The sequence below is a fragment of the Vipera berus genome (genome assembly GCF_964194415.1).
Source record: "Vipera berus genome assembly, chromosome: 3".
Lineage (NCBI taxonomy): Eukaryota > Metazoa > Chordata > Lepidosauria > Squamata > Viperidae > Vipera > Vipera berus.
This window is the reverse complement of record NC_138204.1, coordinates 217158470-217182655: the sequence shown is the minus strand read 5'-3', so window position 1 is coordinate 217182655 and position 24186 is coordinate 217158470. Positions and strand designations below refer to the sequence as shown.

Genomic DNA, 24186 nt, shown 5'->3' with positions numbered 1-24186 from the left:
TTATACCACAGGTGCTCCTCGGTTTACGACCATAATTGAGGCCAAAATTCCTCAACCAGGAATTCTGGAAGTTGAAGTCCACAAGTCATAAAGGGCCAGGTTTGAAGACCCCTGAGGTAAAAGATTGAGGTTTGATGTTCTTATTCTACTCTACCAAACAAAGGAAGTCAAAGTCAACACCTTTTTTTCCTTTTTCCCCTCTCCACTTCCCTCTTTCCTCACTAATTTTCCCATTATCTTCCATAATTTTATATTTTATATTATAAACTAATAAAGAAAAAAAAATAAGAACGCAGCCAAGCTCAGAGAGCACGAAGGACCACCCCCATTTTTACTCCTGAGCTACAAATATTCCCCTTTGTTGGTAACCTGATAAGGATGCTTTAGGATAATAATAATAATAATAATAATAATAATAATAATAATAATAATAATAATAATAATAATAATAATAAATAAAAATAAATAATAATAAATAATAATAAATAAAAATTAATAATATTATAAAAAGTTGGAAGGGACCTTGGAGGTCATCCAGTCCAAACCCCTGCTCAGGCAGGAAACCCTATACCGTTTCAGACAAATGGCTGTCCGGTCTCTTCTTGAAAACTTCCAGTGTTGGAACATTCACAGCTTCTGGAGGCAGGTGGTTCCACTGGTTAATTGTCCTAACTGTCAGGAAGTTTCTCCTTAGTTAAACCAGCCAGTTACAGCTCAGTTGCAAATAATGATTGGAACAAACCCTCTTGTGTGGGTGCAAAGTGTGTGAACCTGGCTGATGCTACCGGCAGCACAAATGGGCCAAGGAAAAGGAGGACACACACACACATACACAGAGTCTGACCACAGGGCGAGCTGGCAATGCCAATTTATTGTCCTTTATCGTTCTGAGGCTTCACTCATGTGGCAGGAACTGGGCCCGGAAAGGAAAGGGGGAAGCATAAGGTCTCCTGCCCCAGGCAGGGGGTTGGACTAGAAGACCTCCGAGGTCCCTTCCAGCTCTGATTTCGATGTGCAAAACATGACGCAATATATTATCACAGGCAGCATTGATAAAAGTGGCCCATTGCAAATCTGGGGGGAGGGGGGGCGTCGAGCAGGCAGTTCCTGCCATTTGGGTGGAAAGTTCTGGGCAGCTGTGTCAGCTTCCTCTGCTAAAAAAAGATAATGGCGGGTGGTCTCCCCAAATTGTGTGTGTGTGGGGGGGCTGTCCTGCACAGCGAAAAGCCAGGTAGAGTTGCAAGGTGTTCCAATATGCACTCCTGGGTCTTAAGAGGATGTGGGCTTGTGCCAGCAATCCTCTTTCATGCCATGGGTGGGGTGGGGGGGTCGCACCCCAATACCTGCCCTTTAACACTTGACAGACGTAAGGGGGATGCGAGGAGGTGGGCAACTCCTTTGGGGAAGGCCGGGGGGGACTGGCTCCAAGCCCCGTCTGCAGGGGGGCAATGCCGCTTCTTAGTCCTGTGAATCGGGCTAGGGAAATGTAGCCCCCAACTCCTTTTGCACCCTGGGAAGTCTGCTTTGGGGGGGGGATGCTTGGCAAATGAGGGAGGCTCTCGGGAAAGGGGGGGCAAATGCGGGGGGGGAGCTTTCTCTGCCCTGGGGAGGGGTGGGCCCTGCAAATATGAGAACCGGGGCAGAAAAGGGGCAGAGCTGGAAGGCAAGGAGGCTGCCAGATTTGAAGAGGGGCCCCACCAGGAGCCTCAAAGATGCTTTGCCCAGCTTGCTTGGCAGGATCCATTGGTCAAGGCAACCCCCTGCCCAGTCCTTCAGCTCCTTCCCTAAGCCTAAGGGAGGCCTGCCAGAGGTCCGGGGGTTTCAGACCTCACGCTGGTCCGGGGCCTTGATGCGACGGGAGGCTGGGCCCAGTTCCACTTTGCAGACCCGCTGGGCAAACTTGAGGGAGCAGATGGATTCGCCCACATTCTCCTCCAGGGGGGAAATCTGAGGAGGCAGATGGGAGAAAAGGGGGAGCTGAAGGCCCCGAAGCCCCTCCCCAAGCATATTTCCCACCAGGAAAGCCCTTTGGTGCCCCGCCCGGCTGGAACTCCTGGAGCCCACGTGCCAGGTGCTGGGGGGCACTGCCCAATCCCAATGTGCCCCCTCCCCCAGCTCTCAAGGGAGGGGAGAAAAAAGGGGGGAGGGTCCTGGACCTGGAGGCTTCCAGAAGGCAGGACCGACACTCTCCCCAAGGTCTCACTGCTGGAGACCCGAGGGTCTGCCTCTGTCCTGGCAGCTGGCTCTGGATTTGAGAGCCCTGGTCCTACAACTGCGTCTCACACACACACCCACACACACACAGAGCCCTCTGCATTGCAAATCCTGCAGGAATGGCTGAGAAAATGGCCCAAACTTTCTCGGGTTCTTTTTCTCCGAAAACATTTTGCTTCTCATGTGAGAAGCTTCTTCAGTTCTGAATAACGGAAGAACTTCTGAAGAACTGAAGAAGCTTCTCGGATGAGAAGCAAAGCGTTTTGAAAGAAAGAAAGAAAGAAAGAAAGAAAGAAAGAAAGAAAGAAAGAAAGAAAGAAAGAAAGAAAGAGAAAGAGAAAGAAAGAGGAGAAAGAAAGAAAAAGAAAGAGAAAGAAAGGAGAAAGAAAGAGAAAGAAAAAGAAAGAGAAAGAAAGAGAAAGAAAAAGAAAGAAAGAAAAAGAAAAAGAAAGAAAGAAAGAAAGAAAAAGAAAGAAAGAAAGAAAGAGAAAGAAAGAGAAAGAAAAAGAAAGAAAAGAAAGAAAGAGGAGAAAGAAAGAGAAAGAAAGAGGAGAAAAAGAAAAAGAAAGAGAAAGAAAAAGAAAGAAAGAAAGAAAGAAAGAAAGTTCACTTGCCTTTTGGAAAAAGCCCCCTTGGGGCGACCATGACTGAGAAGCTCCATAGAAGATGGCACTTTCCCCCACCCCAGGCGCCCGCAAGATGTGGGAATGGCGCCTCCGTCTCCATGGCGTGAGAGGCCGTTTAAGAAGCAGGTGGAAACCCAAAGCCGGGCGGCCCAGGGGTGTCTTTTGGCCTTTTTGGTGCCTGGCAGCCTAGCCCCTTTTGCAATGGGGGGGGTGAGAGGGTCTCCCCACGGAAGGCCAAGGAGCCGGAGGGATCTTGCAGCCCTAAGGCTGACTGTTGGCCCCTGCAGCCGTTGGCGGACTTCCAGCCAAGGGTCTCGGGCCCTGCTACCTCGGGGGGGGGGGCAGCCACGCCACCTCCCCTCACCTGCACCATCATGACCGTCTTGCTGCCTTTGCCCAGAGAGTCCTGCAACAGGTAGGTGAGCTTGGAGTTGCGGAAGGGCACGTGGGCCTGCTTGGTCCGCAGGGCCTGGATGACCTCGCCCAGGGCCAGCAGGGACCGGTTGATGCTCTGGGCTTCCTTCAGCCGCTCCCCCTGCGCGCCGGACTTCCACACTCGCTCTGAGCCGGCCAGGTCCACCAGGTTGAGCTTCCCTGCGAGGGCAGTGTGGTTGGCAAGCTTCTCCAGGGCTGGAAGAGGCCCTGCATCGCCCCAGGACAAGGGGGCAAAAAGGGCACCGAGCATTTTGTGGCGGGGGTCCTTCGGGCTTCCCCCTCCCCCCAGTGTCAATGGAAGGTTTGAGGACACCTGGAGGGAGAGCGTCACTAAGGGAGGCCAAGGACTGGCAGGGTGCAAGCAAGCCCAGATGGAGAGGCTGCCACATGCAGCGGCCGGAAGGCCATCTGAAGCAGGAGCCCAGCAGCCCAGCTCCTTCCCTGCCCTGGAAGGGCGGAGAGGGAGAAGCAGGGGGGCTTCCAAGCTGAAGGGTGTCCTCCAAAGCCCATCCTCTTGAGAAGCCCAAGGCCTCTCCCACCCTGCATCTGGAGGTCTCTCTGGAACCTCTTCAGATGCCCAGGTCAGCCCTTGCCCTGCCCAGGGAAGCTACCTGTCACCTTGGTGCCGCTGGCCAGCTCAGTGCCGCTGAGCGTGAGCGTGAGCAGAGCGTGCGAACGGGAACTGTGGGCGTTCATGTGGGTGGAGAAAGTGGTGCGGTTCCGTTTTCCCAGCTGGAGAATCTGGGTGCAGCAAAAGGGGAGGGGAATTGGTCAGGATCGCCCCTCTTAAGGGGGAGAGCCATTATCCAGGGCCCGGAGGCTCCGTCTGAAAGGCAAATCTGCACGAAATAAATCCATAATCAACAAAAGGATTTAGCCACCTTCTCTCTTTTTTGTGTTTGTGCCTTCCTTCGAGTCAGGATGGACTCCTGGCAGCTGCCCGGAGAAGTCTTTGCAGTTCTCTTGGCAAGATTTCGGGGGCGGCTTACTTACCATTGTCTCCTTGCCAGGGCTGAGAGAGAGAGACTGGCTTAAGTCACCCAGCTGCCTTTGTGCCTAAGGCAGGACTAGAACTCACCATCTCCTGGTTTCTAGCCTGCTGCCTCAACCACTAGAGCAGGGGTCTCCTAAGATTGGTGCACTTCAAATCCCAGAATTCTCTGTGCTGTTAGAGCAAGTAGTATTTTAGGAATTAAGAACTGTCCCCTTAAGGCAGACATGTCAAACACAAGGCCCGGGGGCCAGATCCGGCCCGCGAAGTGGTTTCATGCGGCCCACGAAGCCATCCTGGAAACAGTGAGGGAACGGCCCCCACTGCCTTGGCCCAGAGACCCTCCTTCTGCCAGAGACCCTTAGATCTCCTGGCTACCTTCCAGTCAGCGAGGTCTCTATGAAGTCCAGCCACGCGATCTGTTTGCTCCGTTAGTATGGAAGAAGCTTTTTTGTTTTTTTAACCTACGTGATGGGATCAGATTGTGAAATGTGCCTGAGAAGAATCTCTGCAATAACTGTGAGTTAATGTTTAGAGAAATCCTGATGAATAAAGTAATCTGCATGAAACCCTCCGTGGAGTTAATCTGTCTGGGGCTGGGGCGAAAGCAACTGCCTGTATCCAGAACAGATTGGGAGTTGAAGTCCACCAGTCTTAAAGTTGCCAAGTTTGGAGACCCCTGCACTAGACCAAACTGGCTCACACCCATCATCCGGCAACAGGTGAGCTTTGGCGTTGCCACGCCAAGCAACAATGACCATCCCCAACCCAGAACCTCACCTTCCCTGGCAGACCCCCTCCCTGGCCAGCGTGCTCACCATCGGGCTGGCAGTCCCCACCCGGCCGAGCTGGCCCCCAGACAGAGGTCCAGTTCACCGACCTTCTGAATCTCGGAGAAGTTCTGGACCTCCAGGCTGGTGAGGCCGGGGATGTGTAGCTGACCACTCCCATCAGGATGCAACTTGATGTCTAATTTCTCCTGAGGATCCTTGGTCAGTAGGTCTCTGGAGAGGGGAGAGAGAACAGGCAACTGAGAGCAGAGAACTGTCCGCCAATACTTGAGGAGGGAGGTCAAGCTCTTGTCCAAAGCACCAGAAGGCAGGAGAAGAAGCAACGGATGAAAACTAACCAAGGAGAGAAGCAACCTGGAACTTAGGAGGAATTTCCCGAAAGTGAGGACAATTAACCAGTGGAATTGGCTTGCTTTCCAGAAGTTGTGGCTGCTTCATCACTGGAGGTTTTTAGGAAGATATTGGACAACCATTGGTCTGAAATGTTTGAGCAGGGGGGTGGACTAGAAGACCTCCGAGGTCCCTCCCAACTCAGTTATTCTTTATCCCCATTGAGAGTGAGAACAATTAATCAATGGAACGGATTGCTTTTTGGGGTTCAGGATTCGGGTTGTACCTTAGCCATAATAATAATAATAATAATAATAATAATAATAATAATAATAATAATAATAATAATAATAATAATAATAATAATAATAATAATAATAATAATAATAATAATAATAATAATATCATCCGGGTGACTTTGGACCAATCAGCAGGAGACTGGGAGTTCTAGTCCTGCCTTCCTCGTGAAAGCTGGCTGGGTGACTTTGGGCCAATCCGTCTCTCCCAACCCACCTCACAGGGTTGTTGTGAGGAAAACAGCAGGAGGAAGGAAGATTAGATATGTTCACTGCCTTGAGTGGTTTACAAAGTAATAAAGGCGGGATGGAAATAAATAAATAGCATCTTTCAAGGATGAAACCTCTGCGGGGCGTGGAAGGTTAAAAAACAAAGCAAAGTTAAGGCGTCCGTGGGGGCTGGCTCTTCCTCCTTGGGTCCCAGGCAGTGCCAGAAAAGGCCAAATCAGGCCCGGATAGATGCTCTCGGTTGCCTTTGATCTCCAGCTTGCAAAGAGCTGCCTTTTGAAGGGGGTGCCGGTCACCACCACCCCCTTTGCTCACCTGATCACTTCGTTGTAGATCTCCACCATGGTCAGGTGGGCGGAGAACTTCCACGCCTCCGCCTGCTTGGCCTCCATCTCCTGGTAGAGAGCTCGCAGGGCCCGCTGGTTGATCCCCGGATTCCCCGGGTGCCCCTGGAAGCAAAGCAGAGCTTGGGAACCTCTTCCTCCCAGGGAAGCAGGCCCCGGGGGGTGGGAGTGGGGGGCATTTTTCTTCTGGAACTCCCTTCCTCTTCTGCACAAGAGGGGCATTAGAGACTCATGAGGGCCTGGACACTCTCTGAGCCTGGCGGTTTCCTTGCAGGCGTTTCATCGCCCAACTAGGGAACATCATCAGTGCTAGGAGGGAGTGAGGCGTGTGGAGAGGAGGAGGAGGAAGAAGAAGAAGAAGAAGAAGAAGAAGAAGAAGAAGAAGAAGAAGAAGAAGAAGAAGAAGAAGAAGAAGAAGAAGAAGAAGAAGAAGAAGAAGAAGAAGAAGAAGAAGAAGAAGAGGAGGAGGAGGAGGAGGAGGAGGAGGAGGAGGAGGAGGAGGAGGAGGAGGAGGGGAGGAGGAGGAGGAGGAGGAGGAGGAAGAAGAATGTGGGGTCCTTTGTGTTCTCTGAGCTGGGTGGTTTTCTAACAGACGTTTCATCACCCAACTAGGGAACATCATCAGTGCTAGGAGGGAGGGGGGTTTGCCCTCTTTTACATACAACTGACAGGGCCTTGTGTATAATCGGAGAACAAACCCTTCTTCCTTCTAGAGCTGATGATGTTCCCTAGTTGGGTTATGAAACGTCCACAAGAAAACATCCAAGCTCAGAGAGCACCAAGGATTCCCCCCCCCTAGTTTAGCCCTGAGCTGCAAATATTCCCTTTCACCGGAGACCCACTGCCGGCCCAGTCCCAGATCCCCGACCCCCCCTGAGGTGGGAGCCCCACTCAGCCACGCCACACTGGGCAAGGCCTTACCTCCATGGTGTAGGTCTTGCCGGAGCCCGTCTGCCCGTAGGCAAAGATGCAAACGTTGTAGCCTTGCAGGCAAGACAGGACCACCGGCTCAATCTCCAGGAAGACCTGCCAGGGTAGAGAGGAATTGGGGGGGGGGGGTGTTTCACCAAACAATGGCCTTTGCTGCCCCCACTTCCTTACAGGTACCATAGAGAGTGGGAGCTGCGAAGGAGCGGGGAGGGGGCAGAGGGGGGTCTAGAAACTGGGACGGGTGTCACCCACTGACCTGCGTCAGGACCCCGCATAGCCTCGTGATCCCCCTAAAGCAGGGGTCTTCAAACTTGGCCCTTTTATGACTTGTGGACTTTAACTCCCAGAATTCCTCAGCCAGCGTGCATGCTGGCTGAGGAATTCTGGGAGTTGAAGTCCACAAGTCATAAAAGGGCCAAGTTTGAAGACCCCTGCCCTAAAGCTTCACACACACACACACACACAAACCCGCAGGGGAAATGAGAGAGTGGTGCCCTTTTTCCTTAAGGGGGAAAGAGGGGGCTCCTGGAATTCCCCCAGGCAGCCCCCCCCCAAAACAGAGCCCTCCAGTATAAGGCAGGGCACGATGGGACCTCATCCCAGTTGCAACATTCCCAGAGTTTGTACAGTGATGTGTTGCCCCCGCCCCCTCCACATCCTGTCCCCTCAGTTCTGTCTCCCCAGGAATCCGGGGAGTGGGGGGCTGAGTCGAGACCCCAGTGGCGGCCGGCCCACGGGGCGCCCTCACCTCCTCCTGAGTGGCACAGGGCAGGAAGACCTTGTCCAGCCTGAAGCGGTGCTCCTTCCCCTTGTAGCAGGCGGTCACATAGCCGTCCTCGGCCGGGCTGGCCTCCACTCCGGCCCCCCCCTGGGCCCCCCCCTGCTGCTGCTGCTCCTCCTCGGTCAGCGGCTTCAGGCGGCAGAGGACCCGGATGTTGCCTGCGGGGTGGGGAGGGCGGGCAGGGTCCGTTCAGGCTGACCCACCAAGGCAGAAGGGCAGGGCCCTGTTTTGGGCTCCTGGGGGGGTCCCCGTACACAGGAACGAGCCCCCCCTGATGCTTTCTCCCTACACCTCAGCTGCCTGTGGCAGAGGCAGCTTTCCCTGCCGTTTCCACTGCCTATGGCCTTATGCGCATCTCATCTCTGCTTCTGGAAGTGGAAGGGGGACCACCAGGAGATCTCAGGGCCTCAGGCTAGACCGGGAAGGGCCAAAGGGAAGCTGCAGAGCTGCGTCCGGAGATCCACCAGCTCCATTGCGGGGTGTCCTTCTTTGTTCGGCTGCTGGGGGCCCTTCAATCTCTGCTTTTCTACAATTTGGGCAAGGAAGAGGGGGAGTGAGGAATTAAAAGGCCCCTCCCCTCCCCCTCTCTTGGGAACAGAGGTGGCATCCAGGAAAGGCAGGGACCACCTGCCCTCCAGGAGGAGCCCTCAAGCTGCTAGTCCACAATGAGGCTTGCTGCAGTCAAAGACCCTGGGAAGCAGGGATGGACAGAGCCAAGATTATGCCCGTGAAATGAATGCTGGAGGAGGCCCTTCCCTGGGACTAAGATGGGCCCTCAGAGCTGGGTGTTTGGCCGGGGGGGGGGGAGGGGGGGAGCCTGCTCACTGGTGCTGGGGGGGGGCAGGAGGGGGAGTCGAAGGACCGGAAGGACTGGGGGCCCTCAGAACCACCCACCCACCCACCCCCAATCTGTGCAGTGGCAAAGATTCCCCTGGGACATGATGATGATCATCATCATCATTAATGATTTTTTTAATTTAATTTAATGCATTAATTATTTAGTTTCTTTTTTCTTTTTTTTTCCTTTTTTTGTTATTTTATTCACTTTCTCTTTTATTATTTAGTTTACTTTTTCTTGGTTTTATTTTTTTAGTTTTGTTTTATTGATTTTAATCTTTATTTTATTATTCCACTTACTTTTTCTTAAGTTTGGCTTTATTGATTTATTTTTTATTTTATTTCTTTGTTTTATTGTATTTTCCATTTTTGCTATTTTATTTTACATTATCTGTTTACTATTTAATTTATTTTTATTTATTTAATTTAATTCTGTCTATTACTTTACTTCCTTCTATTTATATCCAGCCTGAATTCGGAAGCTGTGTAGGGGCTTCCGTTCCTCCCAGCCAGCCAGGGGATCCGCCCTTTCCCTCAGCCTCTCGTGGTCTGCCCACCCCCCAAGAAACCAAGCCAGGGAAAGCCCCCCCCCTGCCCCCCTGCATACCCAGGCACCCCCCCACACACCTTTCAGTTCCAGCAGCTGGTCCTGATATTTCTTGCGAAGCTGCACCTCCCGCTGGTAGCGCTCCTGCAGAGCGTGGCTGCCCTGCGCCACCGCCCTGATCACCGAGAACATCTGGAGGGGAGGGGGAAGCATGAGGGGGGGGAGAGCAGCCCCCCCAGAAGCCCCCAGCCTGCGGGGAGCAGCCTCTTCAGCCTGCCCCGAGGCCCTTCCCGACCTGACTTTCCTCCCGGAGGGAATCTGAGGCTCTGCGGGGACCAGCCGCAAAAGGGAGGCATCCCCGGGGGGGGGGGCACAGAGGGCAGCTTTTAAGACTGCTGGACTTCAACTCCCAGAATCCCCCTGGCAGCCCGGCTGAGCCTCACCTGCAGCTTGGCTTCCTCCATGGCAGCTTTGTAACAGTGGGCAAAACTCCCCATTTCTCCCCGAAAGCTCCGGAAATCCAGTTGCAGCCCCTGGAGGAAGGGGCGGAGGGTGTGCAGGTGCCGCTTCATTCCTGGAACGGGGGGGGGCAAAATGGGGGAGGGGGAGAAGGCCAGGGTGAGCCGCCAGCCTGCAGTTACTCCAAGGAGGAAATTGCTTGTTCCTGGCAGGAGCCCTCCTTTCCCTGGGGGGAGGAATCCACCCTCCCTGGGGCCTGATGCATTCCCCCCCCCCCCCCGACTTCCTCCCCCCCAATACCTGCCAGCTGCTGGCACAGGGGCCGGGCACGCTCCTCGGACCCCCGGCAGGCCTCCTGCACTGCCGCCGCCTTCTGCTCCTCCAGCTGATGGATCTCCTGCAGCAGCTGCTGGCGCAGCCCCGAGACCTCATCCTCGTAGGCAGAGATCTGTCGGGGCGAGAGGGCCCTTCAGGAGGGGCAGGGGCCACCCTCCGCCTTCAAGGTGGCCGATGAAGCCCCTCCCTCAAGCTCTTCCTTCTAATTCAGGGGTCCCCAACCTCGGCAGCTTTTACAACTGGTGGATTTCAACGCTCAGCTGAATCCTGGGAGCTGGAAGCCCCCCAAGTCTTAAAGTTGCCGAGGTTGGGGAGCCTTGCTCGGAAACAGGGGTCCCCAACCTGTGGGCCGCAGCCCACTGGCGGGCCACGAGGGGTTTGCAACCGGGCCGTGGAAACGCCTGGCGAGCGCACAGACGGTCTTCCTGGCTTGCGCCAGCAGCGGGCGAGTGGGTGCGCTCCACTTGTGTGTGTGAGCGGCTGGCGCATGTACAAAGCCTGCGAGAAAACGGAGCTGCGTGCGCGCTTGCTGGCAACTTGCACGGAACTCCCCTCCCCCTCTTCTCTCGTCGGTCCACAAAGCCGGAAAGGTTGGGGAACCCGAAATTCTGTGGCTAAGTTAGACGGTTGCTAAGAGAGTTTTGCCCCATTCTATGACCTTCTTTAGCCGTTAAGTGAATTGCTGACGTTGTTAAGTTAGCCACCTGGTCCTTAAATGAATCTGCCTTCCCCGTTGACTCTGCTTGTCAGAAGGTGGCAAAAGGGGATCACGTGACCCCAGGGGGATGCTGCAACAGTCATAAGTACACGCCAGTTGCCGAGCGTTTGAATTTTCACCATGTGACCGTGGGGATTCTGCAGTGGTCGTAAGTGTGAAACACGGCCATGAGTCGCTTTTTGCTCAGTGCTCTTGTAACTTCAAATTACATGGATGGTGGTAAGTCAAGGGCTACTTGTAGTGACCCCACAGCACGCGCACACACACACACACACACCGGGACCGGGCCATCCCCGGGACAGGAGAGGCCGTCAGCTGCCCTTTCCTTCAGGGAGGGCGCTGCAGATGTCGAGGTGAGCCCCTCCCCTGGGGCAGAGCACGGCCCAAGACCTGCAGCTTACCTTGCGCCGGAGGGCAGATGCTGCCCCCTCCGAACTCTGCAGCTGCTCCGCCAGCTGTTGGCACCGCTGGGCCTGGGAGGAGAGCTGCTGCATCAGGAGCCGGTTCTGCTCCTCCGCCTGGGCCAATGCCTGCAGCTCCTGCGAGGGGTCCGCCGGCAGCCCCAGGCCCTGGGCGGGGGGAAGGTCGGCACGGCGCATAAGAAGGGGATGGATGACCCCCAGACCCCTCAGCCCCTGCAAGGGAACCCTCTTAGCCCCTCTCCTCAACTGCCACCCGCCCAGCTTGTCAGACTGGGGGCTCCGGGCTTCCCCACTGGCACGTCTCCGCCTTTTTTCAGTGGGGAGGGCTTCCCAACTCAGGATTCCCTCGTGCTCCCCCAGCCAGCTCTGGGCCTGCTCAGCTATCCTGTGATTAACCAGGGGGTGGGTGGGTTATCTATCTATCCATCTATCATCCATTCATCTGTCTATCCATCTGTCTATCTATCTGTATATTCGTCCATCCATCCATCCATCTATCTGTCTGTATATTTGTCTGTCCATCCATCCATCCATCCATCCATCCATCCATCCATCCATCCATCCATCCATCTATCTATCTATCTATCTATCTATCTATCTATCTATCCATCCATCTGTCTGTATATTCGTCCATCCATCCATCTATCCATCATCCATCCCTATCTGTCTGTCTGTATATTTGTCCATCCGTCCATCTATCCATCTATATCTATCTATCTATCTATCTATCTATCTATCTATCTATCTATCTATCTATCATCTATCTAATCTATCTATCTATCTGTCTGTCTGTCTGTCTATCATCCATCCATCCATCCATCCATCTATCCATCTATTATCTATCTATCTATCTCTGTCTGTCCGTCTGTCTATCTGTATATTCGTCCATCCATCCATCTATTATCTCTCTATCTATCATCCATCCATCCATCCATCCATCTATCCATTCATCCATCCATCCATATCTATCTATCTATCTATCTATCTATCTATCTATCTATCTATCTATCATCCACCTATCATCCATCCATCTATCCATCCATCCATCCATCCATCCATCCATCCATCCATCCATGTATTTATTTATTTATTTATTTATTTATTTATTTATTTATTTATTTATTTAGAAAATGGATGGGGCCACCCAACTCACTCTTGGAGACTCTGGGCAGCAATAAAACCCAAATACAAAACCTCCCAGGTCCCGTCCAACTCTGCTGTTTTGTTGTCACCTCAGGAGAGGACACCCCACGGAGCCTCCCCAGGCAAGGCCACGGTCTGGTTCGCACGCGGCACTTGGCTGCCCTTTCTTTAGCTGTGGCTTGTTAAAGACAGAGTTTGCAGAGCAGGCTAAGAATAACAGAGTCAGAAGGGACCTTGGAGGTCTTCTAGTCCAACCCCCTGCTTCAGCCAGGAGATCTTATACACCAGGGGTCTTCAAACTTGGCCCTTTGATGACTTGTGGACTTCACACGTGCCTGGCTGAGGAATTCTGGGAGTTGAAGTCCACAAGTCATAAAGGGACCAAGTTTGAAGACCCCTGGTATAAACCATTTCAGACAAATGGCTGTCCAGTCTCTTCTTAGAAGCCTCCAGAACTGGAGCACTGTTGTTTTGTTATCTCCTGCCCCACCCAGCTGGTCCAAAGCCTTGCTTCCTATCACCCCTGTCTTCATTGCGCCAGGCAGATGCGACCAGGATGGCCCTCGCTGGCATGCCCAGATGGGGAGAAGCCACAGTGCCAGCCTGGGTCATCCGGGACAAAGGCCAACAATGACACCATTTGGGGTCACCTTGGCTCAGCGACGTCAGCACATGCACGAGGCACCTATCCAGAATGCCGTCGTGACGCTGGGCACAGCTGATGCGGCATGGGATGCGGCGTGCCCCTAGGGCAGGGGTAGGCAACCACGGCTCTTTTATGACTCACGGACTTCAACTCCCAGAATTCCTGAGTCTGACTCAGGAGTTCTGGGAGTTGAAGTCCACGAGTCATAAAAGAGCCGTGGTTGCCTACCCCTGCCCTAGGCAGAGATGGCAGGGCTGTTTCCTCCAGAGGGGGACGCAGCGCGAAGAGGGCAAAGAGAAAGGAGGGGTCCCTGCTGTTTGACGGGGTCCTCAGTAATTTCTGGGGAGCTTCTTCTTTCCCCGCCTGGTGACCCGTCTCTTACTTTTAATTTTAAGCTTTCCGCTTTGAACATCGGAGGCTTTCCTGTTTTAATCCTGCAGTAGTTTTATTTCGTTATTATTAGCTACCCGGGATTGCTTGGTAGAGAGAGATGGGTGGCGTGGAAATTTAATAAAGAATAATGACTTGCCACCCGCTTCTCCTTTTCTTTCTCCCCGATGGTCTGGGCACGCCTCTTTTTTATTCCTTGCCCTTGGTTTGCCCCCCCCCACGTATTTCCATGCAGAGAAGGGGCCTCACCCCCAGCCGCACTCACCTGGACCGCAGGAGGGCAGTTCTTTAGATTCTCCCCGGGGAGCTGCAGCCCGCACAGCTGCTTGTCCAGCTGCCACACCTCTCTCTCCCGGAGCCACTGCAGCCGGTCCAGGCGCGCCTCCAGTCGCATCAGCTCCTCCGCCTTCCGCTGCAGGCTGGCCTCCAGCTGCAGGACCTGGCTGCGGAGAGCCTCGTTCTCCTGCAAGCGGCCCCAAGAGTTTTTATTTGCTTAGCGTGTGGCAAAAAGTGTGAAAAATTACATCGCAAGCAGCAAGAATTAACTCACACCTACACGCACCTATGTGCTGCATGCGGAATTTGAGCGGGGGGATGGGGGGGGGAAAGGAGCAGATTCCAAGACATGAGAACCCCCAGCCCAGAGGAGCCCCCAGCCCCTTTGAACGCCGGTGCCCCCTTTCCTGGCCAAATCAGCTGAATGCTTTGTCTGATGGCAGAGCAGAGCGTGTCTGTGACTCTTCACATGCTCAGAGGAGTCAATTGTGGTGACACTGCTGCCCTCGCAACTCACTGTGGCAGGACTGGGCATTTCCGCTCTTCCGAAGATGCTTTTCCACAGAGCTGACTTGACCTTCCCCCGGCCCCATTTGAATAGAATAGAATAGAATAGAATAGAATAGAACAGAACAGAACAGAACAGAACAGAACAGAACAGAACAGAATAGAATAGAATATGGAATGGAATGGAATGGAATGGAATAGAATAGAATAGAATAGAATAGAATAGAATAGAATAGAATAGAATAGAATAGAATAGAATAGAATAGAATATGGAATGGAATGGAATGGAATAGAAAATATGGAATGGAATGGAATGGAATGGAATAGAATAGAATAGAATAGAATAGAATAGAATAGGATAGGATATGAAATGGAATAGAATAGAATAGAATAGAATAGAATAGAATAGAATAGAATAGAATAGAATAGAATAGAATAGAATAGAATAGAATAGAATAGAATATGGAATGGAATGGAATGGAATGGAATGGAATGGAATGGAATGGAATGGAATAGAATAGAATAGAATAGAATAGAAAATATGGAATGGAATAGAATAGAATAGAAAATATGGAATGGAATAGAATAGAATAGAATAGAATAGAAAATATGGAATGGAATAGAATAGAATAGAGTTGGAAGGGTGAATGTGAATCTCAGCCCACTCGGGGGCAGGAAGGCCCCTCTTAAGAGGTCACGGAGCCCTGGGCCGGATTGGGGTCCCTGGGCTGGCCCTCACAAGGGGGCAGGGGAGGGTCTCACCACGGCCGTCCCAGGGGGGGGCTGGGCAGAGAGGGCAGCCGTCTGCTGGAGGAGCCCCTGGGAGAGCTGCAGGCTCTGCTTCAGACCTTCGTTTTCCACCGTCAGGTTGTGGATCCGCTTCTCCGAGTCCGTCACGCCCTGGGGGCCAAAGAGGCGTTCAGTCGAGGAGGGAGCCGGAAGGGACTCGGGGGGTCTTCTAGTCCAGCAACCCCCAACCTATGGGGCACCAGGGGCCGCTTCCGTGCAGAAAGGTTTTTCCGCGCACCGGAGGGGGCCTGCATCCCACGGAAGGGTCTTCATTTGTTTCCGTGACGCAGTTGCTGGCAGGCCATGGACCGGTGGGGAGTTGGGGACCCCCCTTCTAGTCCAACCCCCTGCTCAAGCCCTGAGGCCATTCCAGATAGGTGGCTGTCCAGTCTCTTCTTAAAAGCCTCCAGCGATGGAGCACCCACCACTTCTGGTGGCCAGCTGTTCCACTGGTTAATTGTCCTCACATTGTCCTCACTCTTAGGAAATATCTCCTTAATTCCAGGTTGCTTCTCTCCTTCATCCTGAGTTCATGATTCACGAGTTCCCTGCACGAGCCACGACCTGTTCTTCTTGGGGAAGAAACCCCACATTTCCTCCCCCATTACGGCACCTGCTGGGACTCTCCCCACCCCACCCCCCTTGTCCCCGTTTCCCTTTGGCCTCCCCGCCTGGAGCGAGGGGCCCGTTCCTCACCATGCCCAGACGGATCTGCTCACGTTCCTCCTCCTGTGCTCGGATCTGCTGCTTCAGGCCTCGGATCTGCCAGGAAAGAAGCCCCGGGCCAGTCACCCCCATTCAAGACCCCCACCCTCAAATTCTTTGGGTGCCAGATTTGGGGCCACCCAAGTGCCCCCCAGCCCCCCGCTTCTGCATGCAACCCCAAGCAGCCGTTGAAAGATCTTCCTCGACAGGCAGGGAGGATAAAATACAGATGGTCCTCAATTTACAACAGTTCATTTACTGACTGTCCAAAGTGAAAAAGGGGGACTTAAGAGACTGTTTTTTCACACGGACGACCGTTGCAGCACCCTCGCGGGACCAGAATTCGGGTGCTTGGCAACTGACTCAGACTTATGACAGTCACAGTGTCCTGGGCTCAGGTGATCCCCTTTTGAGATCCCCTGATAAGGAAAGTGAAATGGGGAAGCCGGATTCATTTAGCGACCGTGTTACCAACTTAACAATTGTATTCGTTCGCTTAACAACTCTGGCAGGAAAAGTCGCAAAATGGGGCAAAACTCACTTAGCAACCTAAACTTTGGGCTCGGCTGTGGTCGTAAGTCGAGAATTTCCTGTAATGGAATAACCATTGGGAAGGGACCTTGGGAGATCTTCTAGTCTGACCCCCCCCCTGCTCCAGCACAATAGCCAGCGCTCGGCTGGGGTCTCACCTGGTGGCGGAAGCTCCTGGCCAACCGCTGCTTCTCCCTCTCTCGCTCTTCGACCCGCTGCTGGAGACCCTCCACCTCCTCGGCCAGGCGGCTGCGCTCCCCCTGCAGGGCGCTGAGGGACTCCACCAGCTGGTGCAGGCCCCCGGGGGCCACAGGGCAGAGCAGGCCAGCGGAGGGCAGCTTCGGGCCTGGCGGGAGGAGAAGGGTTGCAGTGGGGGTGGGCAGGAAAGGGAAGGGTCCTGCGCAGGTGGCCAAAGCTCAGCCTGGACCTCTGCGCTCCTCAGGGTGGACCAGGCAACGCCCCCCATCCAGCTCCCCCTCCCCAAGATCTGGAGGGAGGCCAGCCCCTCCTGAAGGCACCTCAGAGAAAGATAATAACAGAATTGGAAGGGACCTTGGAGGTCTTCTAGTCCAACCCCCTGCTCAGGCAGGAAGCCCTAGCTTAGACCCTTTTAGACAAATGGCTGCCCAGTCTCTTCTTAAAAACTTCCAGTGTCAGAGCATTCACAACTTCTGGAGGCAGGTGGTTCCACTGGTTAATTGTTCTAACTGGCAGGAAATTTCTCCTTAGTTCCGGGTTGCTTCTCTCCTTGATTAGTTTCCATCCGTTGCTTCTTGTCCTGCCTTCAGGTGCTTTGGAGAATAGCTTGACTCCCTCTTCTTTGGGGCAGCCCCTGAGATACTGGAACAGTACTATCCTGTCCCCCCTGGTCCTTCTCTTCAATAGACATACCCAATTCCAGCAACTGTTCCCTATGTTTTAGCCTCCAGTCCCCTGATCCTCTTTGTTGCTCTTCTCTGCCCTCTTTCCAGAGTCTCAGCATCTTTTTTACATCGTGGTGACCAAAACTGGATGCAGGATTCCAAGTGTGGCCTTACCAAGACCTTGTAAAGTGGTATCAACACTTCACCTGATCTGGATTCCATCCCTCTGTTAATGGAACCAAGGACTGTGTTGGCTTTTCGACTGGATCCTTATCGGGGTGGGGGGGTGGGGGGTACCTCACCTGCTTGCATCTTCTCCAGGATGCCCTGCTGCTCCAGGATGATGGCTTCCAGGCTCTGGATCACGCTCAGCTTGTCCGTCACCCGCTGCTGGCAGGCCCTCTTCAGAGCCCGCTTCTGCCGGCGCCACCGGCTCTCCTCCCAGTGCAGGCGCGAACGATACTCGCCAGCCTTCTCCTGCAGCTGCTGCAACTGGGTGTAGCGCTCCAGGAAGGAGAAGAGCTGCAGCATCATTTGCACCAGGGGGGACTCCGGGGGCTGCGTGGGGAGAGGGGAAGGTGGGGGTCCCGTGGGCAGGTGGGAAGAGGGGAGAGCAAGGTTAGCCACAGGGTGAGCAACAGCAGGCCAGTTCTCCCTAGTCTCCCAGCAGGCTTTCATGCCTAAGGCAGGACTAGAATTCCCAGTCTCCTGGAGATTGTCCCAAAGTCACCCAGCTGGCTTTTGTGCCTAAGGCAGGACTAGAACCCCTGCCTCTGCACCAAGGTTGTGTGAATGTAGCAGTAAAGGAAGAAAGAAAGGCAGGGTCCGGCTCTTATAGCCCCCCACCACTAATGCTGAAGGCCCCAGGTGAAATATCCCCCTCCCCAGGACAGGCCTCTCTCCTTCCCTCCTTGCGAGACCAACACCCCAGGGACCCTCTCCTTTGCTTCTCCTTCAGCTAGAAGGAGGCACGGCTGGACCGGGGGGGGGGGATTTCTTCCTCCGGGCCAAGGGGTATTTGAACTCAGGCCCTGCAACTCCCCCCCACCTAAGCCAGGAGAACTGGGGGCAACCTTTCCACACAGCATCTCCCTCTCGGCAGCTGCTGCCTCGCGCTTCAGGGCCAGGAACTCCGTCAGTGGGGTGGGGGCTTCATCCAAGGACAGGTCATCCTCCTCCTCATCCGTGGGGCTGCCTCGGTCGCTCTCGGAGCTGCCTGCCAAGACCAAGCAGGCCGGTGAGATTGAGTTGCTGCCCCTTGCCGAAAGCCCCCTCCCTATGCCCCAGGCGCCCCCTCCCACCTCTGCAGGCCAGCAGTTTGCCAGGCTCAGCTTGGCTGGGATGCTGCCTTGCTTCCGATAAAGGAGAAGGTAGGAGAGAGGGGGAGGGGGAGGGGGAGGAAGAAGAGGAGGAGGACTGTGGGGTCCTTTATGCTCTCTGACCTGGTTTGGTTGCTTACAGATGTTTCATGACCCAACTAGGGAGCATCATCAGTGCTAGAAGAAAGAGGAGTTGGGGGGGGAGGAGGAGGTTTACTTAGTTGGGTAATGAAACGTCTGCAAGAAAACCACGGAGTTCAGAAGGCACCCAGCACCCCTCATGCTCGCTTGAGTCTGAGCTGCAAAGCAGAGAGAACGAAGACCCCTCCCCCTTAATTTGCTTCCAGTGAGAGGCTTCCAGGCGACCTTGGACCCTGCCCATACCCTAAGCCTGGCAGCGCCCCTTGCCAGCATCTGTTGCTGGGGAGGGAGGAGGGGACAACTGGCCCAACCCCTCCCCCCCCCCCCGTGCTGAGCCTGCCCCAGTGGGGGGGGGCAGAAGAGGAGAGACGCCTACTGTCCACATCGATCAGCTGCAACCATCGGTGGTCGGGCGAGGGGGTCTTGGGGCTCTCCTCTGGCAGCTCCTCCGAGAAAGCTCTGCGGCCCTGGGGAGGCAGAGAAACGGGTCAGCCCCCTGGGAGGGTCTGTGGGAATCCACCCCCCCCAGGTGCCTGCTTCAGATTAGGAACAGGCAAATCACAGCCTCCTGCCTCGGACATCTCCATGGGGCTGGGACTCGGCCCGTTGAGAAGGTGCCAGCTGGCATCGGCTACAATACCCAGCTCGCCCGGCAAGGGCTGGCAATCAGGCCCCGCAGACGGAATTCCTCTCCTAAACTGGGGGATCTATTTGCTTGTATCTTGCCTTTATTATTTTTGCAAATAACTCAAGGAGCCAAGGGGATCTAATAGTCCTCCCGCTTCCTATTTTCTCCACAACAACAACCCTTGAGGTAGGCTGGGCCAAAAGAGAGTAATTGCCCCAAAGTCACCCAGTTGGCTTTCATCCCAAAGGCAGGACTTGAACTCACTGCCTCCTGGTGATTGGCCCAAAATCACCCAGCCGGCTTTCATGCCTAAGGTGGGACTAGAACTCACCGCCTCCTGGTGATTGGCCCAGAGTCACCCACCTAACCTCTACGCTTAAGGCGGGACTACAACTCTCAGTCTGCTGGTGATTGGCCCAAAATCACCCAGCCGGCTTTCATGCCTAAGACGGGACTAGAATTCTCAGTCTCCTGGTTTCTAACCTGGGGCCTTAACCACTAGACCAAGCTGTCTCTTTCAAATACTGGCATTTCCCTCTCAGCATTTCTGGGAGACAACACACGCAAGCGCCATTCTAGTGGCTAGACACCCAGCTGCACTGGCACTACATGACCTGGTGTGGCACACGGGTGCGAGACACTCGGCTTGGTGTGCTGCAATCCTGGCCGGGCTACTTGCAACTCCTGGGGGGATCCGGCAGAGCCGAATCCCCGGAGTCTGAGCCCTCTGCCACGGCTCACGGTTCGCTCTCCATCATGCACAGCCTTGGCCAGAGGCACACAGGTGTGGCCTCCCTGGGGGGCTGGCCTGGGGTAACCCCTCTCCCAGCTGAGTGGCCCCTGAATGGGGAAGGTGCTCTGGCTCTGTTGCCATAGTGGCAGGTGCTATGGAAACCCCATCACCGAGGGTGGGGCTCTTTCTCGTCCTCCAGGGAACGTGCAGTGCAAATCTATAGGCTGCTGCAGCTGCTAGAAGACAGGGGTGCAGGTGTGTGTGTGTGTGTGTGTGTCTGTTTGTGTATGTGATAGAGAGGGAGAAAAGGACCTGGAGCAGAGTCACCTGAGAGAACCACAAGCCACGGGAATCTCCCGAGAGGAAGAGACACTCTGTACATGCTCAGGAGAACTCTCTTCCAGCACTGCCAGTTTGCCAGGAGCTCTAGGAGACACACCCCTCTGTTTATGGAACCTATTATTTATTTATGAGATTATATGTTAATTATTAAAGTCATATATTCATCCGTTCAACACGAGGAGGCGTGTGAAATCTACGTGGAGCTTTGCACAAGTAGACGTGGCTTTGTGGTGCAAACATCCTGGGCTGCCTCAGAAGCCCACAGCGTGGGAAACAGTGTCCAGAATCCACAATGAAGGATGAATTGTCCCAAAGGTGCTTTTTTCAGGAGGCAACTGGACTTTCTTGTTTTTCCTTTGAAGATGTTTCTCCTCTGGTCCAAGAAGCTTCTTTCTTCAGCTCTGACTGGATGGTGGGGAAGAGAAGGATTTATATTCCTTGCAGACAGCTGGTCATTTGCATCCTTTTAGAGGGTCCTTGAGGCCACTTGGAATGCAAATGACCAGCTGTCTGCAAGTCCAGTGGACTCCTAAAAAAGCACCTTTGGGACAGCCATGACCTGGATGACAGAAACTCTCCTTAAGACACTTAGCCATGCACTTTGGATGAACCCCTCCCAAGACCTGCAAGGTTCTTTCCATTATTATTAATATTATTATTTAAATGCAGAGGGTTGACTGCAAACATTTTATTCAACTTTTGTTGCATGATGGACCTGTGTTTACAAACATAGAATAGACATAGGTCCATCATGCAACAAAAGTTGAATAAAATGTTTGCAATCAATCCTCTGCCTTCCTGGAAACGTTGCATTGCACACACAACACTAGGTTGCAATTGTCTGGGCCGCACCTACTGTCACAGGCAGGCCACCTTTTATCAGGCTAATCCGGCCTCAGGTATTTGGGGAGGGGGCTGGGACAGGCAGATGAAACATCACCTGCTTTTTGCAGAGCAGAAGAAACACGCCTGGGGCCAACTTTAGAAAGTCTGCCAGTGAATTTTAACAACCCTCCCTGCTTCCCTGGGGGCAGAAGTGGGCGGTGTGACTGTTTTTTATTCTTTTACAGTATACTGTTTTTTTAAAATACTTTGTAAGCCACCCAGTCACCGAGAGTCAGTGGGCGGCCATATAAATCTTTTAAATAAATAAATAAATAAATACAGGCAGTCCTCCAATTATGACCTCAGTTGACCCCCTAACTTTCTGCTGCTTTTTTTTACGACCTTTTGCCCCACATTATGAGCTTTCCTGCCACCGTTGTTATATGAATCACCGCAATCGTTAAATCAGCCAAACGGTTGTTAATTGAATCCGGCTTCCCCACTGACTTTTTCAGAAGGTCGCAAAAGGGGATCACGTGATCCCGGGATGCCGCAACCGTCATAAATCCGAGTCGGTGGCCAAGCATCTGAATTTTGATCACGTGACCTCCGGGTATACGGCAAAGTGGGGCGGGGGCTTCATCCAAGGACAGGTGAAAAATGGTCATAAGTCCATTTTTTTCAGTGCCGTCGAAACTTTGAAGGGTCACTAAATGAACTGCAATTGCCAGGATGGTTTTAAAAAAAATAGTTCCCTTCGCTTCTTTTATTTGATAAGACTTGATCCTTAAGACACGATTCAGTTTTTTTCAGGAGGAGCCCCCAGAGCAGCTTAGCAGGGTTGAAAAGCTGAAATAACCAAATTCAGTTAAAGCCACGTTATAACGTCCAAAAAAGAAGCAGCAGGCAGGAATTCCAGCCACTTTAGGGACTGGGAGCAATCAATCAATCAATCAATCAATCAATCAATCAATCAGGGTCCAGATATTCTGCTGGGTTACTACAGCAAAGGGGTAAAGGCTGATCGCAACAAGAAAGGGGGCGGGCTGCTGTTGTGCAACCCCCCCCCAAACTGGCCTTGAGGATCCATTTGCATAAGGGGATCCCTTCTGGCTAGCTTGGGCCGCGGCAGGTGGGCGCGCTGAATTCCCCCCCTAAGGCCGGAAAGGAGGCTCTTGCGGGGGTCCGCGGGCTTTGCACCCCCCCAAAAACGAACCCCGCTGCAAGGATGCTTGCGGTTCTCCGCGGAGCTGGACCCGGCCAAGAGGGAGGGGCGCTCCCCGGCCGCGCTATCCGCCCCCCCCCCACACACCGGGGTCCTCGCAGCTGCGGCGCGGGTGGGAAACGCCCCCTCCCCACGGCCCCGCGCTCGTCGCCGACCCCCGACCCTTCCAAGAGGGCGAGGAGGGACCAACCGCCCCCCCGCCCTCCGGAGTCCTGGGAGCTGTGGGGAGGGTGGGAAACGCCCCCCCCCGCCCCAAGCGGGGCAAGGATGCTCCGGACCCTTCCTTCCGAGAGGGCAAGGAGGGTCCAGCCGCCCCCAGCCCAGGGGCTTCGGCAGTAAGCCCCCCCCGGCGACCCCCACTCCCCCGGGCGGCGGCCAGGGGGGGCTGGGGGCGGGCCGCGCATCTCCCCGGAGCCCCGCCCTGGAAGAAGAGAGCGAGGGTCCCGCGCATCCCCCTCCCACCCCCCAGCCGGTTCCTGCCGCCGCCTCTTACCCGGGCCGGGCGGGCGAGGGGCAGCGCCTGGGGGGCCCTCCGCCGCCCCCGGGCCGCCCCCGCCTCGCCCTTCTTGAAGAGCGCGTAGAAGAGCAGCACCAGCAGCGAGTAGAAGGCGTACATGGGCGCCGGGCGGAGCGGGCCGGGCCGTGGCGCAGCAGCCCGGCCGGCCGGAGCCCTCCCAGCGGCGGAGGAGCAGGGTGGCCGCCGGGGCCCGGGCGGAGCCGGGAGGCGCAGCCGGGGATGCCGGCGAGGCGGAGGCGCTCCCGGCCGGGACGGGCAGCTGGAGGGCGGGAGGAGGCGACACGCGCCGCCGGCCCCGCTTCAGACGTTCCAGGCGAGGGGCGCCCCGCGTCCCGGAGTGGGGTCTCTGCGCGCGGGCTGCGTGGGCGCGCCTCTGCCTCTCCGCCTGGCTGCGTGGCTGTGGTTGCGTCCGTCGGGGTTTGTGTGTCCGTGCGTGCGCGCGCGCCCGGGGGTGGCTGCGGGTGTGTCTGTGTGTGTGTGTCTGTGTCTCTGGCTTTGTGTCTGTCTGGTGTGTGTGCGTGTGCGCGCGACTGCCTGCTTTTGTACGTGTGTATCTCTTACGTGTCTGTGTGTGTGTGTGCGTGTGCGGATATCTTGGTCGTGTGTGTGTGTGTGTGTGTGTGTGTGTTTGTGTCCGTTTGTCTGTGTGTCCCTATGCGCCTGTCTGTATCTATGTTTGTGCATCCGTGTTTGTGTGTCCCTGTGTGTTTGTTGGATTTGTTTTTGGCCCTGGGTGACAGCCGCAGAAAGTCCAATACATTGATTGAAAAGCAGATTAAGACACACACACACACACACACACACACACACAACCCACCTGGGCCAAATCCAAACCCCTCCCTCAGGCCAGGCTCATGAGCTGGGAGTGATTCTGCCTCCGGGAAGGAGGCCTTGCAGGGTGGAGGGGGGTGGCCTGGGTTTTCCTGGACACCCCCCCTCAGGTCCGGCGGGGGGGGGGGGATCTGATTCACTGTGCCCAGCAGCCGCCAGGATGCGACCCCCAACCCATCATAATCTGCAGATGGCAAGCACAGGTGGTCCTCAAATCATGAGGTTCAGATAGACTTACCTGGGGGAGGACTTATGACCAGGTATGAGGTTCTGACAGTCATGCCCCCCACTTCCCTACACACACACACACACACACACACACCATGGCCACAGTTCAGGCGCTCAGCAACCAGGCAGCAGCATTTACAGCCCCCCAGTTAAAGGCTTGGAAAGATAGAACAGGAAGGACAAAATCGGCAACTGGCAATCTGGAAGGTAGCATCCCAGTTGAAGTCTCCACCCCAGACACAAATGCGCACGCGCACACACA

General features: G+C 54.5%; 1 protein-coding gene across 1 annotated transcript; it reads right to left on the bottom strand.

The window, feature by feature from the left end:
• Positions 1–898: 898 nt before the first annotated feature.
• Positions 899–23331, bottom strand: KIFC2 (kinesin family member C2). Its single transcript, XM_081323531.1, has 20 exons — positions 23119–23331; positions 22842–23019; positions 18972–19062; positions 18209–18351; positions 17438–17693; positions 16431–16618; positions 15733–15798; positions 15010–15147; positions 13730–13927; positions 11265–11432; positions 10110–10257; positions 9794–9924; positions 9431–9542; positions 7934–8124; positions 7177–7281; positions 6227–6360; positions 5147–5270; positions 3887–4016; positions 3205–3434; positions 899–1947 (listed from the first exon to the last, which is right to left on the bottom strand). The coding sequence occupies exons 2-20, from the start codon at positions 22962–22964 to the stop codon at positions 1822–1824; spliced, it is 2802 nt and encodes a 933-aa protein (XP_081179657.1). The 5' UTR covers positions 22965–23019; positions 23119–23331; the 3' UTR covers positions 899–1821.
• Between the last annotated feature and the right edge of the window lie 855 nt (positions 23332–24186).

Bases quoted from the DNA above. Each gene is read 5' to 3' on its own strand.
- KIFC2 (XM_081323531.1), bottom strand. From the start codon at position 22,964: ATGTACGCCTTCTACTCGCTGCTGGTGCTGCTCTTCTACGCGCTCTTC. The intron at 18,352-18,971 runs GTAGGCGTCTCT...TGGTCTTGGCAG, and splicing joins GCAGCTGATCGATGTGGACA to GCAGCTCCGAGAGCGACCGA. The intron at 4,017-5,146 runs GTCGGTGAACTG...TGCTGCACCCAG, and splicing joins ACTTCTCCGAGATTCAGAAG to ATTCTCCAGCTGGGAAAACG.